The following is a 24,375-nucleotide window of genomic DNA, read 5'->3' as shown; positions in this document are numbered from 1 at the left end:
TTGATCTTTTAATAAAATTTAAGTTCACACTTAGATAGATCTTACCAATTGAGCCTAGGTATTAACTTTTTGTTATTCCTTTTACTTAAGTCCTTGATCCAATAACTGTCTTTATATTCTTGGGTTAAGCAATTTCTATCTTTAGAAAGAAAGTAATTTAATTAATTAATATTGAAGTTTTGTCATCAATAAAGATTTACCCTATTTATTGTCCTTTGCATTGGATTTTCGTTCCATTGATTTTTATTGCTGTTCACCTTGGAATTACAGCCTTATTTTATATTTGTAGAATTTTTCATTTTCGTTTTACGAATTATGTTCGGAGTTTATGGTTGTTTCTTTTAATAATATCGTCTTCAAAATTCGAGCCCGAAACCTTCTTTTGAAAGTACAATGTGTTTTACCAGTACACCCAATTATTTATTGATTGATATATGCAATATGGGTAAATATTGCACATAAAATGCACCGAAATGGTCCAATTATGTCACTGTTAGAGCATCCGAACACAACCAGTGTTTCTCTGTCCATTAATTTAGTTAAATGAATTTAACCAATGAGACGGCAAGAAAAGAACAAAAATATGAATCATCATACCCAATAGCCTTCCTCTCCTGTGCCATTTACCTCGATCACTTCTAAACTTCATCTTTCTTGTCACCAAATTGAATTTCTAGTTAACTATTCAGTAATATTCTTTTTCTCTTTAACATTTATGTTGTCTTGTGTAAATATAATTTAATTTCCAATTGCAATTTTTATGTATTTTGTTATAATAAACGTCGATAATGGCAGTAGAATGATTGCAAAGCAATAAGAAAAGAAAAATAATATAACATACATATTTTACGTGAAAGCCCTTTCGGGAAAAAAAATACGGGCAGAGGAGAAGAGATTCACTAATGTTGAAAAACGAATGATACAAGAGGAGTTTCGACTACATCTATTTAATGGTTGAAAAACCATGTTCTAATCAAAGTCAAATAGAAGAATAATAGTTCTATACGAATTTAACTTGTGCTGTATGGCCCTCGGCCTTTCGCCCCCATGGATCTCTTTATTTTGCTGCTGTATTTTTTTCCTTCAACAAGTGACATGATTCAGGTCATACAATCTCTAACATATTTTTTTTATGGTATGATTATGTCGGTGTAAGTTTTTAAAGTGGTTTTACTTCATTTCATAATTTTTTATACTATAAATATTTTATGTTTTATTCATGTAGATTATGCCTGTCGAGCTTGTCATAAATTAAAATTTTATAATTATTCGTTGTATGTAAAAAAAAAATTCAACCATTAAATATATATTATTATAGATAATATTTTAGATTGATATGAGAGGAATATAGAATCTTTTCATTAATTTACATGCATGACAAATAAAAATATATTAATAAATTCAATGGTTGGATTGTTAAAATGTTAGTAGTATGAAAAGTTATGGAAGAGTATAAAACTATTCTAATTTTATACCGGTGTAAGTGGATCTCTTCCCTACTTCTTCTACCCTTAACTTCCTTAAATCAGAATAAAAATATGCTTAAGCACACTCGAGACCATGTCTTTCTTGTTATAATAGCAACAATGCTAATTGAGCTAAAGCTTAATCGACAAACTGCAATCAATCATTTCTATAACAATATTTCATTTTAACAACCAAGTATGTAACAAAATAAAATTTAATATTTGTCTTTTTCATACTTTTATATCATCTTTAAATAAAAATAATTACAAATTACAAATATAAAGATAAAAAAATGTAAATTTATTCAATTTATTATCTATCTATATTCATTATTGAATAAATTTTAATTTTCCAGACAAAATCTAAAATTAGTAATATCGTTGATTTAGTTGGTGTGACAAAATCTAATATTAAGAAATCGCAAAGCTTGTTGATTGGTTGCTAGAATCAAACACAAAGAAAAATTACAGAGAATGTATCGTACGCAAAATCCGAGAACACAGTTGTTTATGGCTTCACGTACAGTAATTCTCCGAAGCCGCTATTTAAAGTTCTTCTTTCTTTCAGCATTTGCCCATCCCTTCGCTTTATTAAAATCAATTCCACCTTTTGTAGCAAGTAAGGAATGGCGAAGCTTAGCATCCTTTTGTGCATAGCCATTGCATTTATGCTCAGCTTCACCTTGAGGGAAGTTGTTGCACACACAGGGACTGCCACCTTCTACACTCCCCCATACGTTCGTAAGCCCCCTTTGCCTTAATTTTTACTCTTTGCAGTAGTCCAATGGTTATGCAGACCTAAAATTTCGGATGCATTTAACCTGAATAGCTGGCTAAATTAATGTATGATTACTAGTTGATATTTTGAGGTTGAAAAATTGCAGCGTCTGCTTGTAACGGATACCAAAAGGATGGGGTGATGATTGCTGCTGCCAGTGATGCAATTTGGGACGATGGAGCAGCTTGCGGGAGAAAATACAAAGTTAAATGCACAGGGGCAACCAACCAATCCCCTCATCCATGTAGAGGAAAGAAGTATGTGGTTGTGAAAGTAGTTGATTATTGCCCATCTGGTTGTGAAGGCACCATTGATTTATCGCAAGAAGCTTTCGCTTCCATAGCCGATCCAGATGCCGGGAAAATTAAAATTTCCTTTCATCAGTATGTTAATCTCATAATCAATTTACGCATTCAGGTGTTTCTCCAACTTTAGATTGTAACTTATCCATGTTTTGCAACGTAGGGTCTGAAGCATTGCCTGCAGGAACATGACATCTCCCTTGCGGATATGTGTCGAAATATGGCAGTGGGTCTCATTGGCATCTTTAACTTTCGAAGTGAATCCTATGTATGTGGATGATAAATGATGAACATATTGAAAAATAATGAATTGAATCTCATGCAGTTTCCAGTTAACTGTATAACAATTCAACAATTAATAAAGAGGATCTTCATTTGAAGTTTTAATTCTTGCTATGTTTATTACACACCCATATCGGTTCAAGGCAATAGCATTTCATATTTCTTCCAGCTAGTTTTGTTGGGTGTAGCAGCTTTAATGTCAGGTATCACAATTAGTTTGGGCATAATTTCTGGTCCAGCTGGAAGCTTCACTGGGCTCTTCAGCCCATGACTCTGAGAGCCGGAGGAGAGTACACCCATGACTGTACCGTCGCAGTTGGAGGAGCATACTGTCTCTGAAAACTGGCTGGATGCGGTTAGATGTAACTTCTCATGGCACTTGTTTTATGAGTCGAATTACAATTTATTTATGCTATTTAAAAATGAACAAATTAACTTTTATACATTAGAAATAATACAAATCAATTATTTTATTAAAAATTCATCATTAAATGATGATAAGGAGGGCAATATCCACATTGGAATTATTTTTTTATTTGAACACAAAAAAGTAAAAGTAGCATGAATATCCCCATACTAGGAGTCAGATTGCATTTTGTCCCTCTGCTAAAAACTAAACAAATTAAACCTTTTACGTAAGACCAAAGAGAAAATTGACATTTCTATTAAAAATTCTATCTATTTCTATTGTTAAATGTTGACATGATTCATAAAGTAACTAAATAGTACCACATGTGCCTCATATTGATGTGATTATTTTTCAAAAATAAAAATTTTTAAATAACTTTTTTATAATTATTTAAAAACTACATTCATGATGATACTGACAAATAAACCCAAAACCCAAAACCCAAAACATAGACAACCATTAGTATATGTTCATCCCGAATGTGATTTTTCAAATAATTATAAAAATATAAAACGGACATAAATATTTGTTGTTACGAATGATTTCTTAAAAGTATACAAAATAGAGGAAATTATGCACATATAATATATTTAAAGAATTCAAATACGCAAAAATATATACATACATCCATATGAGCATTGGCGGATATAAGGGTAGATGGGGTTACTGTTCCTCTAGCTTTTTAGAAATTTACATAGCATCTCATTTAAGATTAACAAATATATATTTTCTGATACAATGTCTAAAAAGATAATGTGCTTTAGGGCACTCAAACCCACATCCTCCTGCACTAGCAACAATGTCCATATCAATGTCAACCGAGCTAAAACTTAATTGGCAGTACAAATATTTGTTTTACATAAAAAAAATAAAATTAATAAACTTGCAAATTCATCAATTGATTTAGTTAATACTTAATACTTACTTTTGAAAATAAAGATGTAATTAGTATGACAAATTTTGTTATTTATTTGAATAAAATAGTTATGTAATTATAACTTTTAAATAATTTTTTAATCCACTTGTAAAAGCATTGTATTGTATGCGTAAGAGTTTGAGTTTGATCCCAAATAATTTCATTATCCTACCCAATTATATAAAAAAAATATTGTTTAAAATTGTCTACATTATGGTTTAAAATAGGAGGATAATCCTTTCAATACACTCGAACTCACGTCCTCCTACACGGCCAATAATAACGATGCTAATCGAGCTAAGGCTGAATCAGCAACAATACAATCATTCATTATGTATAAATTAATTTTCCCAAACCGGATATTTATACCTCTCCTTTCTTTCACCATTGCCTATCATTCCTTTCATTAAACTTAATTCTGCCCTTTCTAACAAAAATGAGGGAACTTAGCATCCTTTTCTGCATAGCCCTTGCATTTATCCTTACCTTCTCCTTCCTGGGAAGTTGTTGCAGATACAGGGACTGCCACCTTTTACACTCCTCCATAAGTTCGTAAGCCCCCCTTTGCACTCACTTTCATTCTTTAAAATACTTCAATAGCTATGTATCTAAGAGCGACAAGCTGATTGTATGATGACTAATGAATATTTTGGGGGTTGGAATTGCAGCATCTGCTTGTAATGGATACCAAAATGATGGAGTGATGATTGCTGCTGCCAGTGATGCTTTTTGGGACGGGGGATCAGCTTGCGGGAGAAATTACAAAGTTGAAGGCAGAGGAGCAACCAACCAAGGTGACCCTAATCCATGTAGAGGACAGGATTATATGGTTGTGAAAATAGTTGATTATTGCCCATCTGGTTGTCAAGGCACCATTGATTTATCCCAAGAAGCTTTCGCTGCCATAGCCAATCCTGATGCCGGGAAAATTGAAATATTATTGCCGTTGCTCTAGTCTCCAACTGTATGCTGTAGCTCATCAATTTTTTTTTTCTTCTAATGCAGGCTTTGAAGTATTGCCTACAGGAATATGACATCTACCTTGTGGATATGCATCGAACTATGGGTTTTCTACCATAATCAAGCAAATGGATGTAGCTTTGAATCATATCTGTCACCAATGAGGGCCTTTATAAATAATAAAATTATAAGTTAATCTATGATGAAATTGCACTTTACCCCTCAATTAATTTAAAATTTTCAATTAATTAAAAACCTATTCCTGTCCCAATTGGACATTTAAGTTGGCATTTAAAACTCATTTGACTGACATATAGGACTTTTGTAAGGGAGGTAATGGAGCTTAACGGCAAAATGGCTACTTCATAACAAAACGATAATGTAAGTGACTAAAACGTAACATTTTAAACATAAGTGATTAAAATATAATATGAGACAAACAAAAGTAACTATTTTTATAGTTTAGCATACATAACAAAAGCTTGTAATCTAAGTAATTAGAAAGAGTATACACTTAACAGAGATTAAACAGTTCTTTAACTAACCTGGAACTGATGTTTAATGTTGCATGTATCCGCCAACAACTAATACTTGAACTTTCAACATTGAAGTTCTTTTTTTTTTTAGTTTGTGGCACTCTAATTTCTCATATAAAAACACACAGTACTCGGTACACAAACAAAGTAGATAACATCTATACCCAGGTCCGGAAGGATCGAAAGCGCAAGACAGACTCTTAATTGTTGGGTGTGGCGGCTTTAAGGCTTTTAAAATTAAGGAGAACAATAAGCATTAGTATAACTACGGGAATACTCGCAAGCTTCACGTTGGGCTTCTTGTTCCGCTTCACTGCGCACTTGATTTTCAAATGACTGCTGTGAAGGCGGCGAGGGAGGAGAATTGGGAGGAGAATCATGGCCTACCCAAGATGGTGCTGATCTTGAAGGACTTCTTCTTACTCCCGCTTTTTTTGGTCCATTGCCATCTTCTGCAAATCCAAGAATTGGATATAAGATATTATATTTATTTATACTGAAAATGATTGAATTATAAAGCTTAAATAATACCTTCTTCCCCCTGCAGTAGTTTACGAGAGTCTGCTCCATGTGGGAAGAAGAGAAACGATGCCAAGAGAAAGCAGTAGAGGATAAGAAGCAATGAAGGTTTGGTTTCCATAAGTTGCTTATCTGCTAATATCTTGTAACTTGCGTGGGTGTCTCCTTTTTAATCATTTGGCAGACGTCCTTCTTATAAATACAATGCCAAGGAGGCTATATAAGGGGTCAAGATTAAAGGTACTTCAAATTTAGAATATTTTTAGTTTAACTTTTTGGTGACAAAAATATGAAATTCAATTTACGTTTTTATCACGTAATTTTTTTAAAAAATTATAAAATAGTTATTAAATTATTTAAAAATTTTAATTTAAGTTATTGAGTTGTTAAAATCGATGTTGTATGACATTCTCTACTTGCAACCTCTGCAACAATCGAAAGCTCTCATTCTCATTCTCTTCTACAATTCAATTTTTCTCATGAAGCAACTTTAAATGTCACGAATCTGCAAACCAAAATTGAAATAGTTTTCTTCCCCGATCTTCAACACTGATCGTTAGATCAACTTGGATTTAAGGAATATTCTTTTTCTCGTCAATGGGTATTGATCCACCATACCATCGTCGAATCGTCATTTGGAGCTCGCTGGCTGAACTAAAAAAAAAAAAAACTTAATATCCCAGTGACTTAAATAAAAACTTTTGAATAGTTCAATGGCTTAAATGAAAACTCTCAGGTAATTCAATGACTATTTTGTAACTTTTTAAAGTCAAATGATCAAATTGTAAACCTACTAATAATTTAATAACCTTGAGTGTAGTTTACCTATTTTTTTTATTAAGCCTGATTTGGGATGGTTGGGATTAATCTTGTGTCCTCTTTAACTATTCAAATAATAATAATGACATTATTAACTAATAAATTAGTGTCATCACATTACGTGTGTAGAAAATTTAATAAGAATTAATACCTTATGTTAAAAAATTTAACTTAATTATGCATAAAATTATGTAATGTTATTTTACCAGTTAACATGAATATGTTTGCTTGATTTATTAAAGTAAAATAGAGATAATTAAATTAAAATTAATAAATGAGATCTAGACCAGAAGTGTTATCAAAATTTATAATTTCAAGCTAAATATTTAAAATGGATCAAAATTAAAAGAAAATTAAGGGATCAAACGTTAAATATACCTTAAATATTATAAGGCATGCACTTCAGAAAGTCTTAAAATTTAGGGGTTAGATATAAATATACACTTTTCTTGAATGATAATATGTAATATTAAAACACTTATAAAATTCAGTGGCCTTAATTACGCCCTTGACTATGCCTTCAATTAATTATCTCAATCAACCCAAAATTTGGGTTGGTTCATTTTATTTGTCAATATTGTAAGACTTTTAGGTTTCTATGTATAAAACAAAAACTACAGGACTTTAAGTTTAGTTAGGACAAATCGATATTGCATCAATTAAAAAGATGGTTCGGATAGGTTTGGGCATTTGATCTCATGTAATTTTGTATTATTTTTCATCAAAAAAAGAAAAAAAGAAAAAGAGATGGGTTGGATAGAAAATTGTGCATTTAACTTATGGTAGTGTTTATCGCTCCAAGTGTGATCTGAATATGAGTCACGCTAGTCGCGTTTCTGTTATTCACTAAAAACACAAGATGGGTTGGACTTTTTTTTTTCGGGTTAAAAAGAATAAGAATAGAAGTGGTGAATCTATAAAAAAAAAGTCAATTAAAACAATATTTAAAGTTTTTTTTAGATATAGTATTAGGGTAGGATGGGAGTAGACTTGATCATGTGTCGTATTCGGATTGTGCCGATACAAAATTTTAAGCTAGGGCTCGGCCGAAAAAATGAGCTTAAATTTCTGCCCAAGCTTGGCTCAGATTAAAATGCTAAACCCGAGCTTAACTCAACTCGCCCATATTAATTTTTTTAAATTATTTTTATATAAAAACTAATTTAAAAAATAAAATACGTCAAATACACTAAAAATAGTAAAATAAATGTTTCTCAACAAATTAAAAATACATTTTAAAAAAATTCTTTATACTTAAATAACACTAAGATAGTTGCAACTTAACAAGCAAGTGCTTTTAAAATAGTAACAAAATTAATAATAAAATAAGAATTATACAATATCCAAACAATAATAACAAAATAGTAACAATACAATAGCGAAATGTTAGCAAAACAACAAAAAAATGACAACAAAATAGCAGTAAAACAACAATAAAACAATTTATTTGGAGCGGGCCCAATCCAAAAAAATAATACCCGAGGCTTAGTCCATTTAGAAAACGGGCATTATTATTTTCCAAGCCCATTTTTCGAGCTTATATTTTTGCCCAAGCTCTCCCAATAGTTCGACCCATGATTAGATCTAGATAAGAGTAACACAGTTTGAATTTATACCAAACGGATGTTTAACAAGAATTTTAATCACCTCTCCATACTAATCAACACCCGTTAATGAATTAACGAAAATATGATTATATAATAATTTTTAAAAACAATATTAAAATCCTTATGAATAAAAATAATTGAAAACATGCATGTTGTTGAATCAAAATGGGAGGGCTACAAATGATTTTTATCCCAAAAATTGATTGGCTTGAATTTGCCAAGGGGAGCCTTGAATACGGTAATGCATGCAGGGACAACTAGTGGGAATTGGCTGACTTCCACGTATAAAAACACAGAGATACGCTGTTGACGGACTGCCTTTTCCTTAACGCCATGCACGCGATGTTGAATTATACAATAAAGGTGATTTTTTAATATGACAAAGAATAAATATTAATATATTATTCAATTTTGATAATTTAAATATATTTATATAAATATATAATAATTTAAATATAATTGAAATTTCTGATAAATTTATAAGACTGCAAAATTCTGTCTCGTTCATTGCACAAGATATATATATATATATATATATATATATATATATACTAGTTTGATTATCCCGTACAATGTATAGGTTGGTTGATTAAGTATATTCTTAAATAAATTTCGGGTTTAGGGTTAATTATATGTATTAATTTAATTATATTTAATTATTTCTTAAAAGTTTTTATAAAACTCTACAAATAATATTATTATTTAAAAGATTGCAACATAAAATTGTTGGAAAATATAAACATCTATATAACATGTTATTATTTGCCATCATAATATGTTAGCCCAAATTAAAAGGGATCTAATTTGTTTAATGTTTGTTGGGCTTTAATTATTAAATAAAGTATGGGTCAAATAACTCTAGTAACTAATTTCTAATTGATGATGGGTTGATTAAAAATTAGGGCTAATGTGCCAAAATTATATATTAGGGTTATGGTTTCCAAATTACACACAACGTAACTTTTCTAATATCCCATCTTTAGAAAAAAGAGAGCCACATTCTCTAGATTACTTGTGTACTAATTTGAAATATCAAAACCCCAAGATTCGTAGATTTCAAGAAATCGATCAATTCAAGTATGTTTCTGCATCTAGTTTTATTTTTGATTTATTCTTAATGATTTGACATGATAGATTCTGGTTTATAATTTTAAGTTTATATTAGATCTTGTTTTTACGGTTCTAACAAGTGGCATCCGAGTCTCGTCATGTTAAATCATTTAGAACGAATTGATTCTCTATTATTTTTGGGTTTTATTCGTTTTTTTTTAAATTTTATGAACTTGATATTTGGATTCAGTGTTCTTCTTATCATACATGCCAAATCTTTTGGATTTATGTTAAATTATTTAGGTTTCGATTTGTTTTAGAATTTTAAGGATTTAAAATATTGATTTGGTGTATCGACTAATAAATATTTTGTCCATCAATTTTGCATGTTGAAAATATTGATTGAAACCCTTTAAGTTTATGTTATAAATATAGGTTGGATTAATATTTGAATATGCGATTCAATGAAAGATTAAAGACTATAATTTATTTGATTCTTGATTTATGCATGTATTTGGCTATTATTTTTAGGCTTCCAGCTTATATTAGATCTTGTTTTAGGGTTCTAAAAATTATAAATTATGTTTTTATATTTTTAATAAATATCTTTTAAAATAATCCATTTTATTAAAAATTCTATTTTATTTTTATAAAATAAATCAAGTATATTAAATTAATGGTAAAGTATAAAGTTAAATAATCAAATTAAAAATCATATATAAACATATAAATAAATAAATAAATAAATAAATATATATATATATATTGAGTGCAATTAGAATTAAATTGGGATTGAATCGAAGCAATTAAAACTTAATAAGGGATGAAATTAAATATATGAAGTTTGAAGGATCAGATTGAAGTTATCTCAATTTCTGAAAAGCACGTGGATGCATTCAAGCAGGGTGTTTGGTGCTTTTTCATCTCATAATTGAAACGTGGTTTATTATGGAGGTGTGAAAAGTTACTTTATAACGTTTGTCGTATATTAAAAAATATTGATTAAAATTTTGAAAAAGTTATAATTATATTTTTGGTACATTCAACACTTTTAAAAAAAAATGTGATGTTATTTTAAAAAATTATCATTATAAATAAAAGATAATATTTATATATTTTAATTTTTTTAATAATTTTATTGTTAATAAATATATAAATTAAATATTTAATATTAGAATTTTATATGATGGTTTGATGGTCAAATGTGTTCATTACCTTAAATGTGACTTGGGTTCAAGTCATGCTAGTTGTGTTTACTGTTTTTCTCATATTTTGATTTAATACATTACGTGAACACATTTGAAAAACAACTTTCATATTGATTTAAGATTATGAAGATATGCAACTTGTGAATCAATTTTTGCATATCCAAAGTTGAAATAACATTTAACTAATTAAGTTTTTTCGTAAGTGATAACTTTTCATTATACCAAATGTCTGCTGGAAATAAATAAAGTATTACTGTACCGTGGAAGAACTACTGTCTTAAAAATGAATTTACCCTGCTTGTTGTAGTTTTTCAAGGTTAACACAGTTTTTCGATATTTGTACACTCAAATAAGGAAGGTAGAACTCAATTGGACTAGGATAAATTCACAGGAAAGTTTGAAGGAGTCACAAACGGTTCTCCTTGAAACCTAAACTCCTAGACTAAATTTTCTCTAATGCAATTTAAGAAAAATTCTAAAGTTTCAGAAAGAATGAGAGAGAGAGAGTAGAAGAAGATTTGTTTTTAGTAAAATGCCTCATATTTATAGGATTTTGGAAGGGACAAAAATATTATTTAGCAGGGATAAAATGCTAATATTTTCATGTATTTATGGTTAGAAGAGTATTTAATATTTTGGTAACTGTAATTACCCATATAAATTTCTAAGCTAGAGCCTTAGGATGGATACCACAATCGAATAATAAAATTTATTTTGGCCACTTCTTATTCATGATTATTGGAAACAAGTGACATGTTGGTTTCAACAACTAGAGGGTCATCTCAGCCTTGCAAAAGCAAGGTGATCCAGTCAAGGAATTGCAAGATCAGGAGGTGGTCCGGGTGCGCAATTGTTTTCGCAGACAATTCTATAGGTATAACAAAGATGTGATTTTAGTAATAAACAGCACCAACAATTTCGGAATATGCTGTCGTTCTCCGATGCTGATTCTACACCGCATGTTGAATGACTGCATGGTCCTAGTATTATTTCGTTGCCTGTTGGTATGCTCCGATCAAGCTCATCGTCATTGGTGCCTGATCAAATCAAAATGAAACATCAAAAGGGTATATCAACAATTAGAAGAAAAACAACTGTGTAAATTGTAATTGAGTACACGTACATTCATGAAGGGCTACAAGAGAAGCAAACACCAGGAAAAGGAAAGCTAAATGAACAGTCATTGACTTGGTTGCTACCGATGTTGACAGTAAATTTTATTGAAGCCCTATTCTCAAGATTTTCGATATATATAGCAGCATATGCTCTCTATGATGTAAGTCTAAATACAATAAATAGTTGGACCAATCGAAAGAGGATACTCCATGACTTATGTAATTGTTTTTCGTAACAAAATTTATTAAAGTTATTTCATTCATTGTAAAGTGGCACGTACTTTTAAGAAAATATTAAAAAATAAAATAAATTAAACGTATAAATTTTTAAAATTAATTACGAGTGTCAAAGCTCAATTGTGATTAATTTTTTGAGTAAGTTACGCTATTGGTCACTAAATTATGGGTAAAATTTTTTGGTCATTTAGTTTAAGAAAAATTATAATTTGATCATTAAGCTTTTCAAATGTTTTTCTTTGTCACCTGATCATTGAGCAACACCTTTTAATTGGTATAATAATAATTTTATTCTTTAGTATAAAATGATGAAAATTGAATTTTTTAAAAAATTAGAACATTTTAAAATTAAAATTAAAATAAAATAAAAGTAAATGAAAATTTCAAAAATAGATAAAGGGAGAAAATGAGGAGAATTATTTTAAATCCTCTAATTTTTTTCTTTGTATTATTTGTATGGTAATATCTAATGCCCATTCTTTTAAATAAAACATAGAAAAATAAAAAAATATATTAAGCAAAATTATTGGTTCTATTTTTAACTTTTTGTTTCTTGACATATTTTTTTCGTTATAAGAAAAGAAAAGAAACTAGAATATAATTTGTTTTTACAATTTCTGTTTTGAAAAATAATTTAAATGAAATGAAATTCTGAATTGAGTTTGAAAAAGAAAATTTGTGATATGTTTTGCTAAAAGAATGACATCAAAATCGATTTCACAAGCCTCTGTACTATCAATTCTTGATGTTCTTCAAGGGCATGGAACCTGACTTGAAAATATTACTAATTTAGTTTTGTAAAACGTTGAGGAAGCATGCAATGATCTAACCTTTTTTTTTGGTTTTGTTTTGTTTTTAATTTATTATTGGATTCTATTGAATGATAATTTTTTTCCATACGTATTAATTCTTCAACAACATTTTTGAGATTTTATTTTTCTAGAAATTTTATATAGAAGTTTCTATTTTTAAAATAAATTTAAATTTTTATGATTTTTATATAGAACTAGGGTCGAATTAATAAAAATATAAAAATTAAAAACTGCAATTATTATTCTACCAATTAAAAGGTGAACTTCTAAACGTACGTCTCAATATATTATTTATTTAAAGAGAACATATATTACAAAACTTTATCTTTGAGTTGACAATCAATATATATTTAAGCAATCAAAGAAATTTGGGTTATTTTTAAATGTAAACTCAAGGTTTCCTCAAGTCATACTAAACTTGAGGCTTTTAAAATCTTTAAAAACATGCATTGTTAATATAAAAATATATTATATATAATATATTACTTAATTCAGAACCGTATTAATCGATAATTGAAATCTCAAAAATTATTAACCGATTTCTAATCGAACTAAATTCGATCACGAACCGATTAACCTAATTAAATCAGTTCGATTAGTTAATTCAGTTTTAACCAAATTATGAAGACCCCTAATTTGATAAAAAAAAGATTAAGGTTTAACTTTATTATATATCCTTCTTTTATCATTTATTTCATTCGTAGTACACAGTTAATATACCAGCCATGAATATCATTTTGGCTGGTATGGGCGAAACATACCAAACAACAACAGAATACACACCAAGCTTTATCTCAGAACGAAACATAAACTTTATGGGCTGGTGGAGGATTGATAAGTGGTCTTCGAACACGATCTCGCGTAACCATTACTAGTAGTTGTGGTTTGGCAATTCCATCCCGGGCCTGTGGGGCTGTTGGAATCCTGACGAGAATACTCCACGACCGTAGATTGACTTGAACTTGAACTTGTCCTTGAAACCTGGCTAGACGGTGGTGGATGTGAATCCTGGCCAACCCAAGATGGTGCTGATCGTGATGTACTTCTTTTTACGTCCGCTTTGCTTCGTTTATTGCCACCACCTGCAATTCAATGCAATGGACATCATACACATAAACCAGGACAAGGCTTCCTTAATGAGTTTGTAAAGGGTTTTAAAAAAAAGAAATGAAAATGATTAAAATACATACAGAAAATTGAATACATTTTTACCTTCCCCCTGTAGTTGACGAGAGAGTGCTCCATGTGGGAAGAAGACGAAAGATACCAAGAGGTAGCAGCAAAGGATGAGAGGCAATGGAGATTTGATGGTTACCATAATTTGCTTCTCTGCTAATATTCTGGATTGGATGTTCAATTTCTCCCAATTCTCAAAACAACAAACACTATTATTGTTTCGGCTATGGTAATTAGTATGTTTGTTCTCATCACAGCTCTGCCATTTATAAGTACTATGACAACTATTTTATTTCTTGGTCGTCAACCCATTATTTGGGTTCTTTCGCTGCAGTTAGTGTAAACGCAAGTAAAGGTACCTCATGGACAAAAATAAATAAACATTGACGCCGAAGTAACTTTGAACACGGTAAGAGTAGACCAACCAAATCTTCCCCTTCAAGAAACTCTTTTAAATATTGATTCACTACTTATTTTGAAAATATTTAGATAATAAATTGAAGCTATGCTCCAATGGTCTTTGACATGGGTGGAGCCAGAAAATTTTTTGAGGGGTCGGAATAAAGTTATATATTTTTATAATAGTAAAAATAAAATTTTACCATTTTAATAGTATATATCTTTATAATTTTTGAAGGATTAAATCAATTTTTTCTCATTCTTAGGGGGCCAAAGTGTGATTTTACTATATATTAATTTAAAATTTTAAAAATTATAGAAGGAGTAAAGGTAAAATTTTCTATTTTAGGGGGGGCCAGGGCCCTTGCAACCCCTTGGCTCCGCCCCTGCTTTGAGACTTAAGTCTTATTTAATAACACATTGAAATAATTAAATTTGTTAAAAATAAAAAAAATATTTCATAATCTATAAAAATATATAAAATTTTTCTATAAAAATATAGAAAATTATAGATGGATTAATTAATACAAAAAATTAATTATTTTAATTATATTATCCTTTACATAAATTTTTTATTTTAAACTTATATTACCCTTTAAAAATTGAAGTTTAAATTTTAACTTAAAAATTATTATAATTAAAATTTACATCCATCAAACAATATAATTATATTGTGTACCTAATTTTAAGTAATATACAAATAAATTTTATAACTTAAATTCAGTACTTAAGTTTTCAATGTTTAAATTTTCAACATGTAATTTTAAATTATGTATGAATGATTACGCTTCAAGTGTCTTTGAGATTTGATCTTGAAACTAGATTTGTAGAGATGTTTGCTTGAAAATTTTGATTTTCTTTAGACTCAAGGGTCTTCAAAACTTACTCTTGAATCAATGAGGTTTGATTCAAAAGTTTTTAGGCTTGATCCTAAAAGCGAGTTTGGAGAATCCAAAAATCTTCAAAACTTGATTTTAGAGTAGTTAAGTCCGCTTTAAGGGTTGTCAAATTTAATGTTGAAAACATATTTTATCACCTTTATATACAAAAGGATTGGGATAGTTTTGATCCAATTATGGTCTTTGAGACATGATATTGGATGGATAATTACACTTCAAAGGTCTTTTAGATTTTATCTTAAAAATGTGTTTACCTTTTTTTTATGTCTGGTTGAACAAGATTAGAGAGCAACTAGCTGATGGTTGCGGTGTTATTCTCAATTCAAAAATGAGTTTTGTCTTTTTTAAATTGGCTGAATAAGATAAGAGAGCAACTTCAAAATTGAATAAGAAGTTTTTATAATTGATCCGAAAATTTCTACATCTACGTAGGAGTATTTTCACCGTGAAATCAACATTCTTTGTGGCAAGAAAGATTAATGGCCAGTTGGTAGAGGATCAGAATCGGGGTAGAGATCTTTGGAAACTATTGTGGCCATCCAAAGTTATACCAATGATTAAAGTGTTTCATTGGAGGTTATTCAAAGGGATTCTTCCGAGCAACTTTGGGATGGCATGTGTTGTTTGAATGTTGCTTGAGAAGAAGACTTTGGAATTGCATCTGTCCTAACTTGCCGGTGAATTTGACTTAGTTACTGGTGAGTCTAAATTTTGGGATAACTTTATGCAGGTGACTGCTGATTCGTAATTTGAAATGGGTTGAGAGGAGCATGATTATCCTATGCCACCGTTGGTTCAATAGAAATAAAACTTTTTAGGCAGGTGTTTGGTCATTCAGAAGAAACACGGTCTCGACAAGGACTGCATTAGCAGGAGAGATGGATACAGCCACATAGAGAAGCTTTTTCAAGCTAAATGTGGATGCCGGTTTTGATAGAAGGAAGCAAGAGACTGACTTAGGAATATTTATACGAGCTGACCATGGTTGTGTAACTTGTGCGGCTGTTCCGAAAGTTGGAAATGTAGCAGTTTGTTCTATTCAGGAGGGATTAGAGGTGGCTGTTTTTAAATGTTTTACCAGCTTATAGGTAGAATCGGATTCCTTGCTAGTATTAGACTTATACAAAGAACAAGAAATGAGAAAAATAATTCCTTTCATATATCTTGCGTTTAGCCATGCAGAATGGCTAGGTATTTATACAAACACGTAGCAGTGTAGCATGAGCTGTAACTGACACCAAACTAACTGCTTAACTACTTAACAACTTTTTAACACGTGCTTTTAGTCACATTCATTGAATACTCTAACAGCTAGCAAAACAGGAAATTGAGAAAAGGGACGAACCATGCTGGGACAGGGGTACTTTGGTTCTTGATCTTCATGATATAGTCCTCGATTGTCGTAAGGTTATTTTTAATTATATGAAAAGGGATTGTAATAAATTAGCTCATTCACCATCTAGATTAAATTGTCAGGTTGGTGAGGTTAGAGTGTGCGATGATTCTTTACGATACTTTGCATAATCCAGACAAATTTTGAATAATTGAGTTATAATTGTTAGTTGGATATTATCTTCATTCAAACAGAATTTTGAAAAATTAATTTTCGTGGAACGGGGAAAGGGTTGTCACATCATTCTATTCTTTACTAATTATTTAATGCTATTTTCTAATTTTTTTTTGTCTGCAATTCATTTATTGTTTAGAATTTAGAAGGGTTTGAGGAAGCAGCAAGCAATGGCCCCAAAAGGTATTTGGATTTGGATTTTGGCTTTTACTGATTTTGAATCACTTTCGCTCTCACTAAATCATTGGACGTAATATTGTAGAAGAGAGAAAAATTGAAAATATAGTAATAAAATAGTAGTAAAAGAAATGGGAAAAGGGAAAGGGGAAAGTAGTAATAGTACTCTTTCAATATATTCCCTATCTTTGCCTTTACTTTTTGCATTGTCTGCTTTTCTCTTCAGTCATCGGCTTTTCTTCTTGTTGTGCATGCTAGCCTTTGTTTTCTTTTAGTTTTGGCTTGGTAGGGTTTCTTTTACTCTGACTTCATTCTAGTTCAACAGTGTTGTTTGTCTTTGGATATTTTTTTTCTTCGCATGCATTTAAGTCTATAGAGCAGTAATAAAATGACAGCTAATGGTTGATATTGTTGGTGGTTTGAACAGTGAAGGGTTTGTCAAGGGTGGAATACTGAAAAACAAAAGGAATATAGTCAATGGCGTCAACTTCATTCGCCAAGCAGACTTTTGTGCCTACGAAGGAAGCAGTGTCTAGCTATACTCCATATCCACCTCCTCTTGCAAGATATGAAGATGTTGTAGCTAGTCCAAAGCTTTTAATAAGCTTAGACTAAAACCATATAGCGAGTGTCTAGCTATATCTAACTTAATGTATTATCGAATTCGCATAAGTTTTAGTCTAAGGCTTTTACCATAAGTTTAGAGCCAGTGTCTAGCTAATTTTATCTAATTAACAGCCATATAGCGAGTAGTTGGAGTTTCTAGTTTTATAGTTTCTAATTTTACCCGTCCCTTTAGCTCTGTCCCTGGTTGATTCCTATATTTTGGTCATCCAAATTATATTTTAAAGTATGGATCAGGATAAAAAAATTAAGAATTAAAAGTGAAAAACAGTAGAAACTAAAATAATACATTAAAAATTATTAAATTATACTTGTTTACCCATTTTTAAATTCTAATTTTTTTCAAATATTGAAAATTTTAATTTCAAAACATCAAAATCAATTAAATAGATTATTATTATTATTATTATTAATGATTTTCTTTCTTTGATCTCAGTTGGCACATGATAGAATCAGTTTGATTTTATGAATAAATAGGTAGCATATCTAATCTTATAGCATAAAGTAATTTATTTATGTTCATCATAGTCCAAACAGAAATCAGCTTCACTTTTTGATTTTGATATAATCAGCTTTCACTTTCCGATGAAGATTATATTTTGATGATTAAAGAAATTGCTTGAGTTGTGCTGCTGCCCTTACTGGTAGTGATTTATTTTGCAGGTAATTTAGGGTGGCAGTACATGGTCAGTACACTTTGACTGATATATATATATATATATATATATAAGAAAATTGTAGACATATATGGCGTTTCAGAACAGTAGAGATTTGCATTTTGTTTGAGTTTGGATTGTGAAGTAGAGATGATTGAGTGAGCTCATAATAATCCAAATTCCACATGCTCTTCGCTTTGCTTTGTTCGTATCCATGAAAGCTAAGTTCTCTCTTTCAAGGTCACTAAAGTTTTCTTTGCTTTGTCTTATTTGTTATTTTTTAATTTTATTTTTTTCACAGGTTTTTTTTTCTTGCTCTGCCTGTATTTATTTGCAGCAAGAAAAGAGCGAAGAGGAACAAAGAAATATTGGAAAAAAAAGTTGACAATCAAAGTTCAAAGATTTATAACAATGAAAATCTATTTTTCCAGGTTGGTTTTGGCACGTGGGTTTTAACGTTCGAGTTCTTCCATGAAGGTTAGACATGTGTTTTTCTTTTTTTTTTTAAAAAAAATCTGTTCTTTTGCATGTTTATATACGTTTCTTATCAACAATTTATTAGTTAATGTAGTTTTTTCTCATTGTTTTCTAGCTAATTTTTTTTAGTTTGTAATAACTTTAATGAAATGGAGTGACATATTTTCTTGATTGATTTCATTCGAATGTCGGCATCCACATGATTACTAGAAAATATAAATGTCAGTAATGACTTGAGCTTCATACTTGGAGATGTATGTTAGTAAATTTATTCACTATGCTTGGTTTAATATTTGTGGAGCTTTTGGTTGTATTTGCATTTCAAGATTATAGAATTTATGATTTTTGGCTGATGACCTTAGACTGAACAAGCTTTCTTTCTTTTCGATCTCAAAATGTTGAAAAATTGCCATGATAATTTTTTCCGTCCATATAAAATCCCTATGTTTGCATTGAGGACCCTCTGAAGTAAATTTCAACTCCAGAGCTGTTTTTATGCAGTACTTTTCTCTTCGAAAAGTGTTAGTCTTGAAATGATCCTTGTATGGCAGTGTCTTAGATTCTTATGATTGTTGCTGACTTCCTGAACTCAAATTCATCATGCTATATTTTTCTTATTTCATGTTGAAGGCAGGCATTGTAATTTATGATTTGAGGTAAACACTGCACAGCATGAAGTTAGTCATAGGTTCTGCACGATCAATGACTGAAAAATATGCCAAGGCTGGAGCTGGAGAAAGCAGTTGTAGCTATCAATGCACTGAAACTAAAGTTGATTCAACGATGGTATTAGCAGTTGATTTATTTGATTTTTATGTTGTTTGTTTTGGATTCGTTATTCTTCATACTAAATTGTTTGATGAATTTATGGTTTTGTTCTATGAAAATCCTTTTGTTTTCACATGTTGCCCTGCTAAACTAGTAGCACTCTTATATTAATTTTGCAGTCATTACTCAGAGATAGGTTCTTGCATGAAAGACCTGTTGAAGAGGAGAGATCACCTTCAATGGCAGTGAGTGAATTAAATCAATTAAGTCACTACTCAGAAGTAAAATATCCATTAGCCTGTTACTTTATCAGAATGTGTTATATTTCCTCAACAATGTCTAATTTGAGTTTATAGAAGCAATAAACTCATGTAGTAAACAGTGGATGTAGTAAACCCATTTCAGTCTAATTTCAAAGGGTTTTTGAATTTCCATTTTAGTCTATAAATTTTCAAGTTTATTACTGTACATTTTGAACTTGTGCATTTTTTTTTTGCAATCAATTAGTTGCACTATTTGAACTTGTAATTTTGCTATTTAAATATTCATATGATTTTTCAATATTTTGACTAAAAAATTAATTTATTATATGATTAAATACTATCTTTTGACTAAAAGTATATATTTAATACTAATTAATTTTTGATTTTAATAATGTTTGATTTTAATATTTAATAAACGCCGCCAAAGAATGATATTTTTAGCAGCGTTTGTGATCAAAGCGTCGCTAAAGGTCTTGAGCTATAGCAGCGTTTGTGGAAAAAGCGCCGCTAAAGGCCTTGATCTATAGCGGCGTTTGTGGGAAAAGCGCCGCTAAAGATCTTGAGCTATAGTGGCGTTTGTGTAAAAGCGTTGCTAAAGGTCCTGATTTATAGCGGCGTTTGTGGAAAAGACGCCGCTAAAGGTCATGATCTATAGCGGCATTTATTTCTGAAAATGCCACAAACGTTTGCGGCGTTGACAACAGCGGCATTTTTTGCGGCGCTTTCAAAAACGCCGCAAATACTTTTAGCGGCGCTTCTAAAGGCATTAAAACGCCGCTAAAAGCCTGTTTTGGTGTAGTAACACATCATTTTGATAAATTTTTTAACCTGAACCCTGAAGCCTGAACTCTAAACCCTAGACCTTGAACCTTAAACTCCCAACCTTGGACCCTCGACCCTGAACCATAGGTGCAGGGTTCAAAGTCTAGGTTTCAAGGTACAAAGTCCAAAGTTTCAAGTGAGCCCAAGGTTTAAGTTAAAAAGATTATCAAAATGATGTGTCAATAACATGGAAAAAAATACTGAAATGACATTAAATAATTGATGAGAGATACAAAATGATGTGACGTCTTTATTTCATACAGTCATTTCTTTTCATTGAACATCCTATTTAAAAAAAAAAAAACAAAACTTAGATAACGAAAAACTTGAAAAAATCAAGTTTCAATCCAAATATGGATGCAAATTTGAGGTCTAAAGCTTAAAATTTGAAAAGCAATTTAAGGTTTAACTTCTTTTTTTGTTCATTTTCTTTATTTCTTTCCTAGTGTACAGTTCGTGTACCAGCCATGAATGTCATTTTGGCTGGTATGAGTGAAACATACCAAACAACAACAGAATTAATCCAAAAAAAAAAGAAGAACAACGCCAGACTTTATCTCAAAACGAAACATAAACTTTATGGATTGGGGTTATTGCTGTAGGAATTGGCACTCGAACACGCTAGCACGAAAACATTATTAGTAGTTGAGTTTTTGCAATTCCATCCTGAGTCTGTGGGGTTGTTCGCAGTCTGGCGAGAATACACCACGAACGGAGATGAGCTTGTCCTTGAAACCTGGTTAGATGCGGCTGGATGTGAACCCTGGCCACCCCAAGATGGTGCTGGTTGTGATTTACTTTTTCTTACTCCCGCTTTGCTTGGTCCATTGCCACCTTCTGCAATTCAATGTATTGGACATCATACACATAAACCAGGACAAGGTTTTAAAAAAAGAAATGAAAATGAATACGATACATATAGAAAATTGAAAACATTTTACCTTCCCCCAGTAGTTTACGAGAGACTGTTCCTTGTGGGAAGAAGACGAAAGATACCAAGAGGTAGCAGCAAAGGATGAGAGGAAACGGAGATTTGATGATTACCATAATTTGCTTCTCTGCTAATATTCTGGATTGGATGTTCAATTTCTCCCAATTCTCAAAGCAGCAAACACTATTGTTTTGGCTATTTTAGTTAGTACGTTTTTTCACATCACAAACTATGCTATTTATAAATACTATGGCACCTTTCGTTTGGTCGTCAACCCATTCATTGGGTTCTTTCGTCGGTTTGTGTGAACAAAAAAAAGTTTCCCCCGCCCAAGTAACTTTTAAAATAAAAGAAACACGGTACGACCAGACCAACTAAATTTTCACCTTGCTAAAAATCTGCTATTTTAAAGTTTTTGAGTTAATACAGTATTTAGAACTATCCATAATCTATTGTAACCTTTACATAAGAGATAAAGACGTTTCAGCACATTCAAATCCACGTCTTCTTGCACTGATAATAATACCAATATCAATCAAGTTAAGACTCAATCAGCTATTAATGGTATTTTTAGATTCCGATAAAGTGAAAATATATATATATATATTATAAAGTTGTAAATAAATATTTATGTTCACATTATAAATTATAAATTTACATATATATTATATTACAAGATTCTAAATAAATATTTATGTTCACATTGATATTTAGTGTTTTAGATAATTAACACGTGCATAATTTGGAAAAAAAAAATTCATTTGTAGATGCCAAAGTTTAAATAAATTGTTTCCATTTAAAATTAAGTTTGTAAAAAAAAAATATAAACATTATTATTAATAACAAAATCGTATTGGAAGAAATTCGATGATGTCTAACACCGTTTTTTAAACCAATGTAGTATAGGTTTTGTTTTTTGTTAATCTCATTATAAGATTTGATCGTATTTGTTTTTCTAACATAATGCCTAGAATTATTCACAGTTCCTCGTCAACTCATAAATAGAAAGATAATATGTTTCAGCGCATTCAAACTCACATTCTCCTGTATTGACAATACTGTCCATACCAATAAAGTGTTATATTTATACAAGGACTTCAACCGACTAACTAAAACAGTTATGACTAACTAAAACGGTTATGAGCTAACCATCTTATTAACCACTAACAACTAACCGTTGACTGGTCAACTGACCATACTGTAACAGTAGGCTAATACTGCCCCTGCTAATCAGAAAAAAAAAATCAAGTAGTAACAGGAACAGATTCAACTTGCAGCTTACTCCTTAGATAACAAAATAAATTCTCAGCTATTTGCTCCCCTTCTAGAACATGACTGACTATGAGTTGCTTGGCCCCAACTTTCTCACGGACAAGATGAAGTTGCAGTTCAACGTGCTTGGACCGAGCAATGAAAACAAGATTCTTGGACATTGCCATGGCGCTCATATTCACACCAAACTGTATGAACGCCTGTCAGTTTCACTCCCATTTCGTCAAGTAAAGACTTTACCCGTACAATCTCAAACACAGCACTTGCCACACTGCGATACTCAGCCTCGGATGTAGACAGCAAAACAACCGGCTGCTTCCTCGATCTCCATGCAATGGGATGGTTACCATGATACACGACACATTCAGAGGTGGACCTGTTGTCTTGCAGGCTGTTACCCCAATCAGTATCAGCATACGCCGTTAACACATTAACACAAACGCTGAAGCAAGTTGAAACACAGCACCAAAATCAACTGTAACTTCGATAGGGGTGTTCAAACTACGGTTAAAACCGAATTAACTGACCGAATCGATCTAATTCAGTTAATCGATCGGTTAACCGATCTAGTTCGGTCAGTGATCGGTTAAATGTTTTTTAGAATTTCGGTTAACAGTTAATTCGGTTCGAAATTAGATAATCAACCGAACTTAATAAATAATATTATACCTATATGTATTAGGGTATTACTAATTTGGTCAAATGAACATTATAAATTTATTTATTTTAATATGTTTTACACTTGTTTTAACAATAAAAATATAAATTTCGGTTAATTCGGTTAATCAACCGAATTAATGAAATATTTTAGTTCGGTTAATTTTTTTTGAAAAAATTTTGGTTCAATTAATGGTTAAAGGATTAAAAAGTTCGACTAATTCGGTTAATACTAGTTCGGCTCAGTTAACCAATCGGTTAACCGTTTGAACACCCCTAGCTTTGAAGATAGCGTATAAGATTCTCTTTACACTCATCCAGTGGTCTTCACATGGCTGGGTCATAAACTGACTAACCTTATTCGATTGATATCTTCCTAAACAAAAAACATGCACAAAAATCGTCCAACATGTAAAAGTCATAAACAAATCTTCTCGATAATGATACTAACAACTTGACCGTCAGTAAAATATAAAACAAAGAATAGGCTGCTTGTACTGCAAGTGTACATGTAAAATTGAAATAATTTGTGTTACAACGAAATACTAGAAATATTCTGAGGATTAAACAAAAAAAAAAGATTATGCAATTTAAAGCAATAAACAAAATAACATGCACAAGGAAGTCTATCGAGCTACTAAAGCAATCAATTATTAAGGAAATCAAAAATA

At 30.8% G+C, this 24,375-nt stretch overlaps 5 protein-coding genes and 1 long non-coding RNA gene across 7 annotated transcripts; 2 read left to right on the top strand and 4 right to left on the bottom strand.

The window, feature by feature from the left end:
- Positions 1 to 2,092: 2,092 nt before the first annotated feature.
- LOC105782747 (EG45-like domain containing protein) lies at positions 2,093 to 2,833 on the top strand. The gene is made up of 3 exons (XM_052626522.1): positions 2,093 to 2,207; positions 2,351 to 2,627; positions 2,731 to 2,833. Exons 1-3 carry the CDS (start codon positions 2,093 to 2,095, stop codon positions 2,831 to 2,833), a joined length of 495 nt encoding a protein of 164 aa, XP_052482482.1.
- A 2,711-nt stretch (positions 2,834 to 5,544) lies between these two features.
- On the bottom strand, positions 5,545 to 6,361 carry LOC105781806 (uncharacterized). Its single transcript, XM_012606329.2, has 2 exons — positions 6,181 to 6,361; positions 5,545 to 6,101 (listed from the first exon to the last, which is right to left on the bottom strand). The coding sequence occupies exons 1-2, from the start codon at positions 6,287 to 6,289 to the stop codon at positions 5,887 to 5,889; spliced, it is 324 nt and encodes a 107-aa protein (XP_012461783.1). The 5' UTR covers positions 6,290 to 6,361; the 3' UTR covers positions 5,545 to 5,886.
- Positions 6,362 to 11,552: 5,191 nt separating this feature from the next.
- Positions 11,553 to 12,078, bottom strand: LOC105781800 (EMBRYO SURROUNDING FACTOR 1.3). Its single transcript, XM_012606326.2, has 2 exons — positions 11,976 to 12,078; positions 11,553 to 11,889 (listed from the first exon to the last, which is right to left on the bottom strand). Exons 1-2 carry the CDS (start codon positions 12,034 to 12,036, stop codon positions 11,663 to 11,665), a joined length of 288 nt encoding a protein of 95 aa, XP_012461780.1. The 5' UTR covers positions 12,037 to 12,078; the 3' UTR covers positions 11,553 to 11,662.
- A 1,600-nt stretch (positions 12,079 to 13,678) lies between these two features.
- On the bottom strand, positions 13,679 to 14,465 carry LOC105784163 (uncharacterized). The gene is made up of 2 exons (XM_012609961.2): positions 14,229 to 14,465; positions 13,679 to 14,098 (listed from the first exon to the last, which is right to left on the bottom strand). Exons 1-2 carry the CDS (start codon positions 14,332 to 14,334, stop codon positions 13,830 to 13,832), a joined length of 375 nt encoding a protein of 124 aa, XP_012465415.1. The 5' UTR covers positions 14,335 to 14,465; the 3' UTR covers positions 13,679 to 13,829.
- A 3,789-nt stretch (positions 14,466 to 18,254) lies between these two features.
- LOC128036098 (uncharacterized) lies at positions 18,255 to 19,921 on the top strand. Of its 2 annotated transcripts, none has more exons than XR_008192985.1 (3): positions 18,255 to 18,754; positions 18,946 to 18,991; positions 19,622 to 19,921. It is a non-coding gene; the product is annotated as an uncharacterized LOC128036098 (long non-coding RNA). The 2 variants fall into 2 exon arrangements; XR_008192986.1 differs by having other exon boundaries at positions 19,626 to 19,919.
- A 1,394-nt stretch (positions 19,922 to 21,315) lies between these two features.
- On the bottom strand, positions 21,316 to 21,965 carry LOC105784164 (uncharacterized). The gene is made up of 2 exons (XM_012609962.2): positions 21,786 to 21,965; positions 21,316 to 21,681 (listed from the first exon to the last, which is right to left on the bottom strand). The coding sequence occupies exons 1-2, from the start codon at positions 21,889 to 21,891 to the stop codon at positions 21,422 to 21,424; spliced, it is 366 nt and encodes a 121-aa protein (XP_012465416.1). The 5' UTR covers positions 21,892 to 21,965; the 3' UTR covers positions 21,316 to 21,421.
- Positions 21,966 to 24,375: the final 2,410 nt, after the last annotated feature.

The sequence above is a fragment of the Gossypium raimondii genome, chromosome 13, assembly GCF_025698545.1.
Source record: "Gossypium raimondii isolate GPD5lz chromosome 13, ASM2569854v1, whole genome shotgun sequence".
In the NCBI taxonomy this organism is placed as follows: Eukaryota; Viridiplantae; Streptophyta; class Magnoliopsida; order Malvales; family Malvaceae; genus Gossypium; species Gossypium raimondii.
Note: the sequence above shows the minus strand (reverse complement) of the source record. Positions and strands in the feature narration are given on the sequence as shown.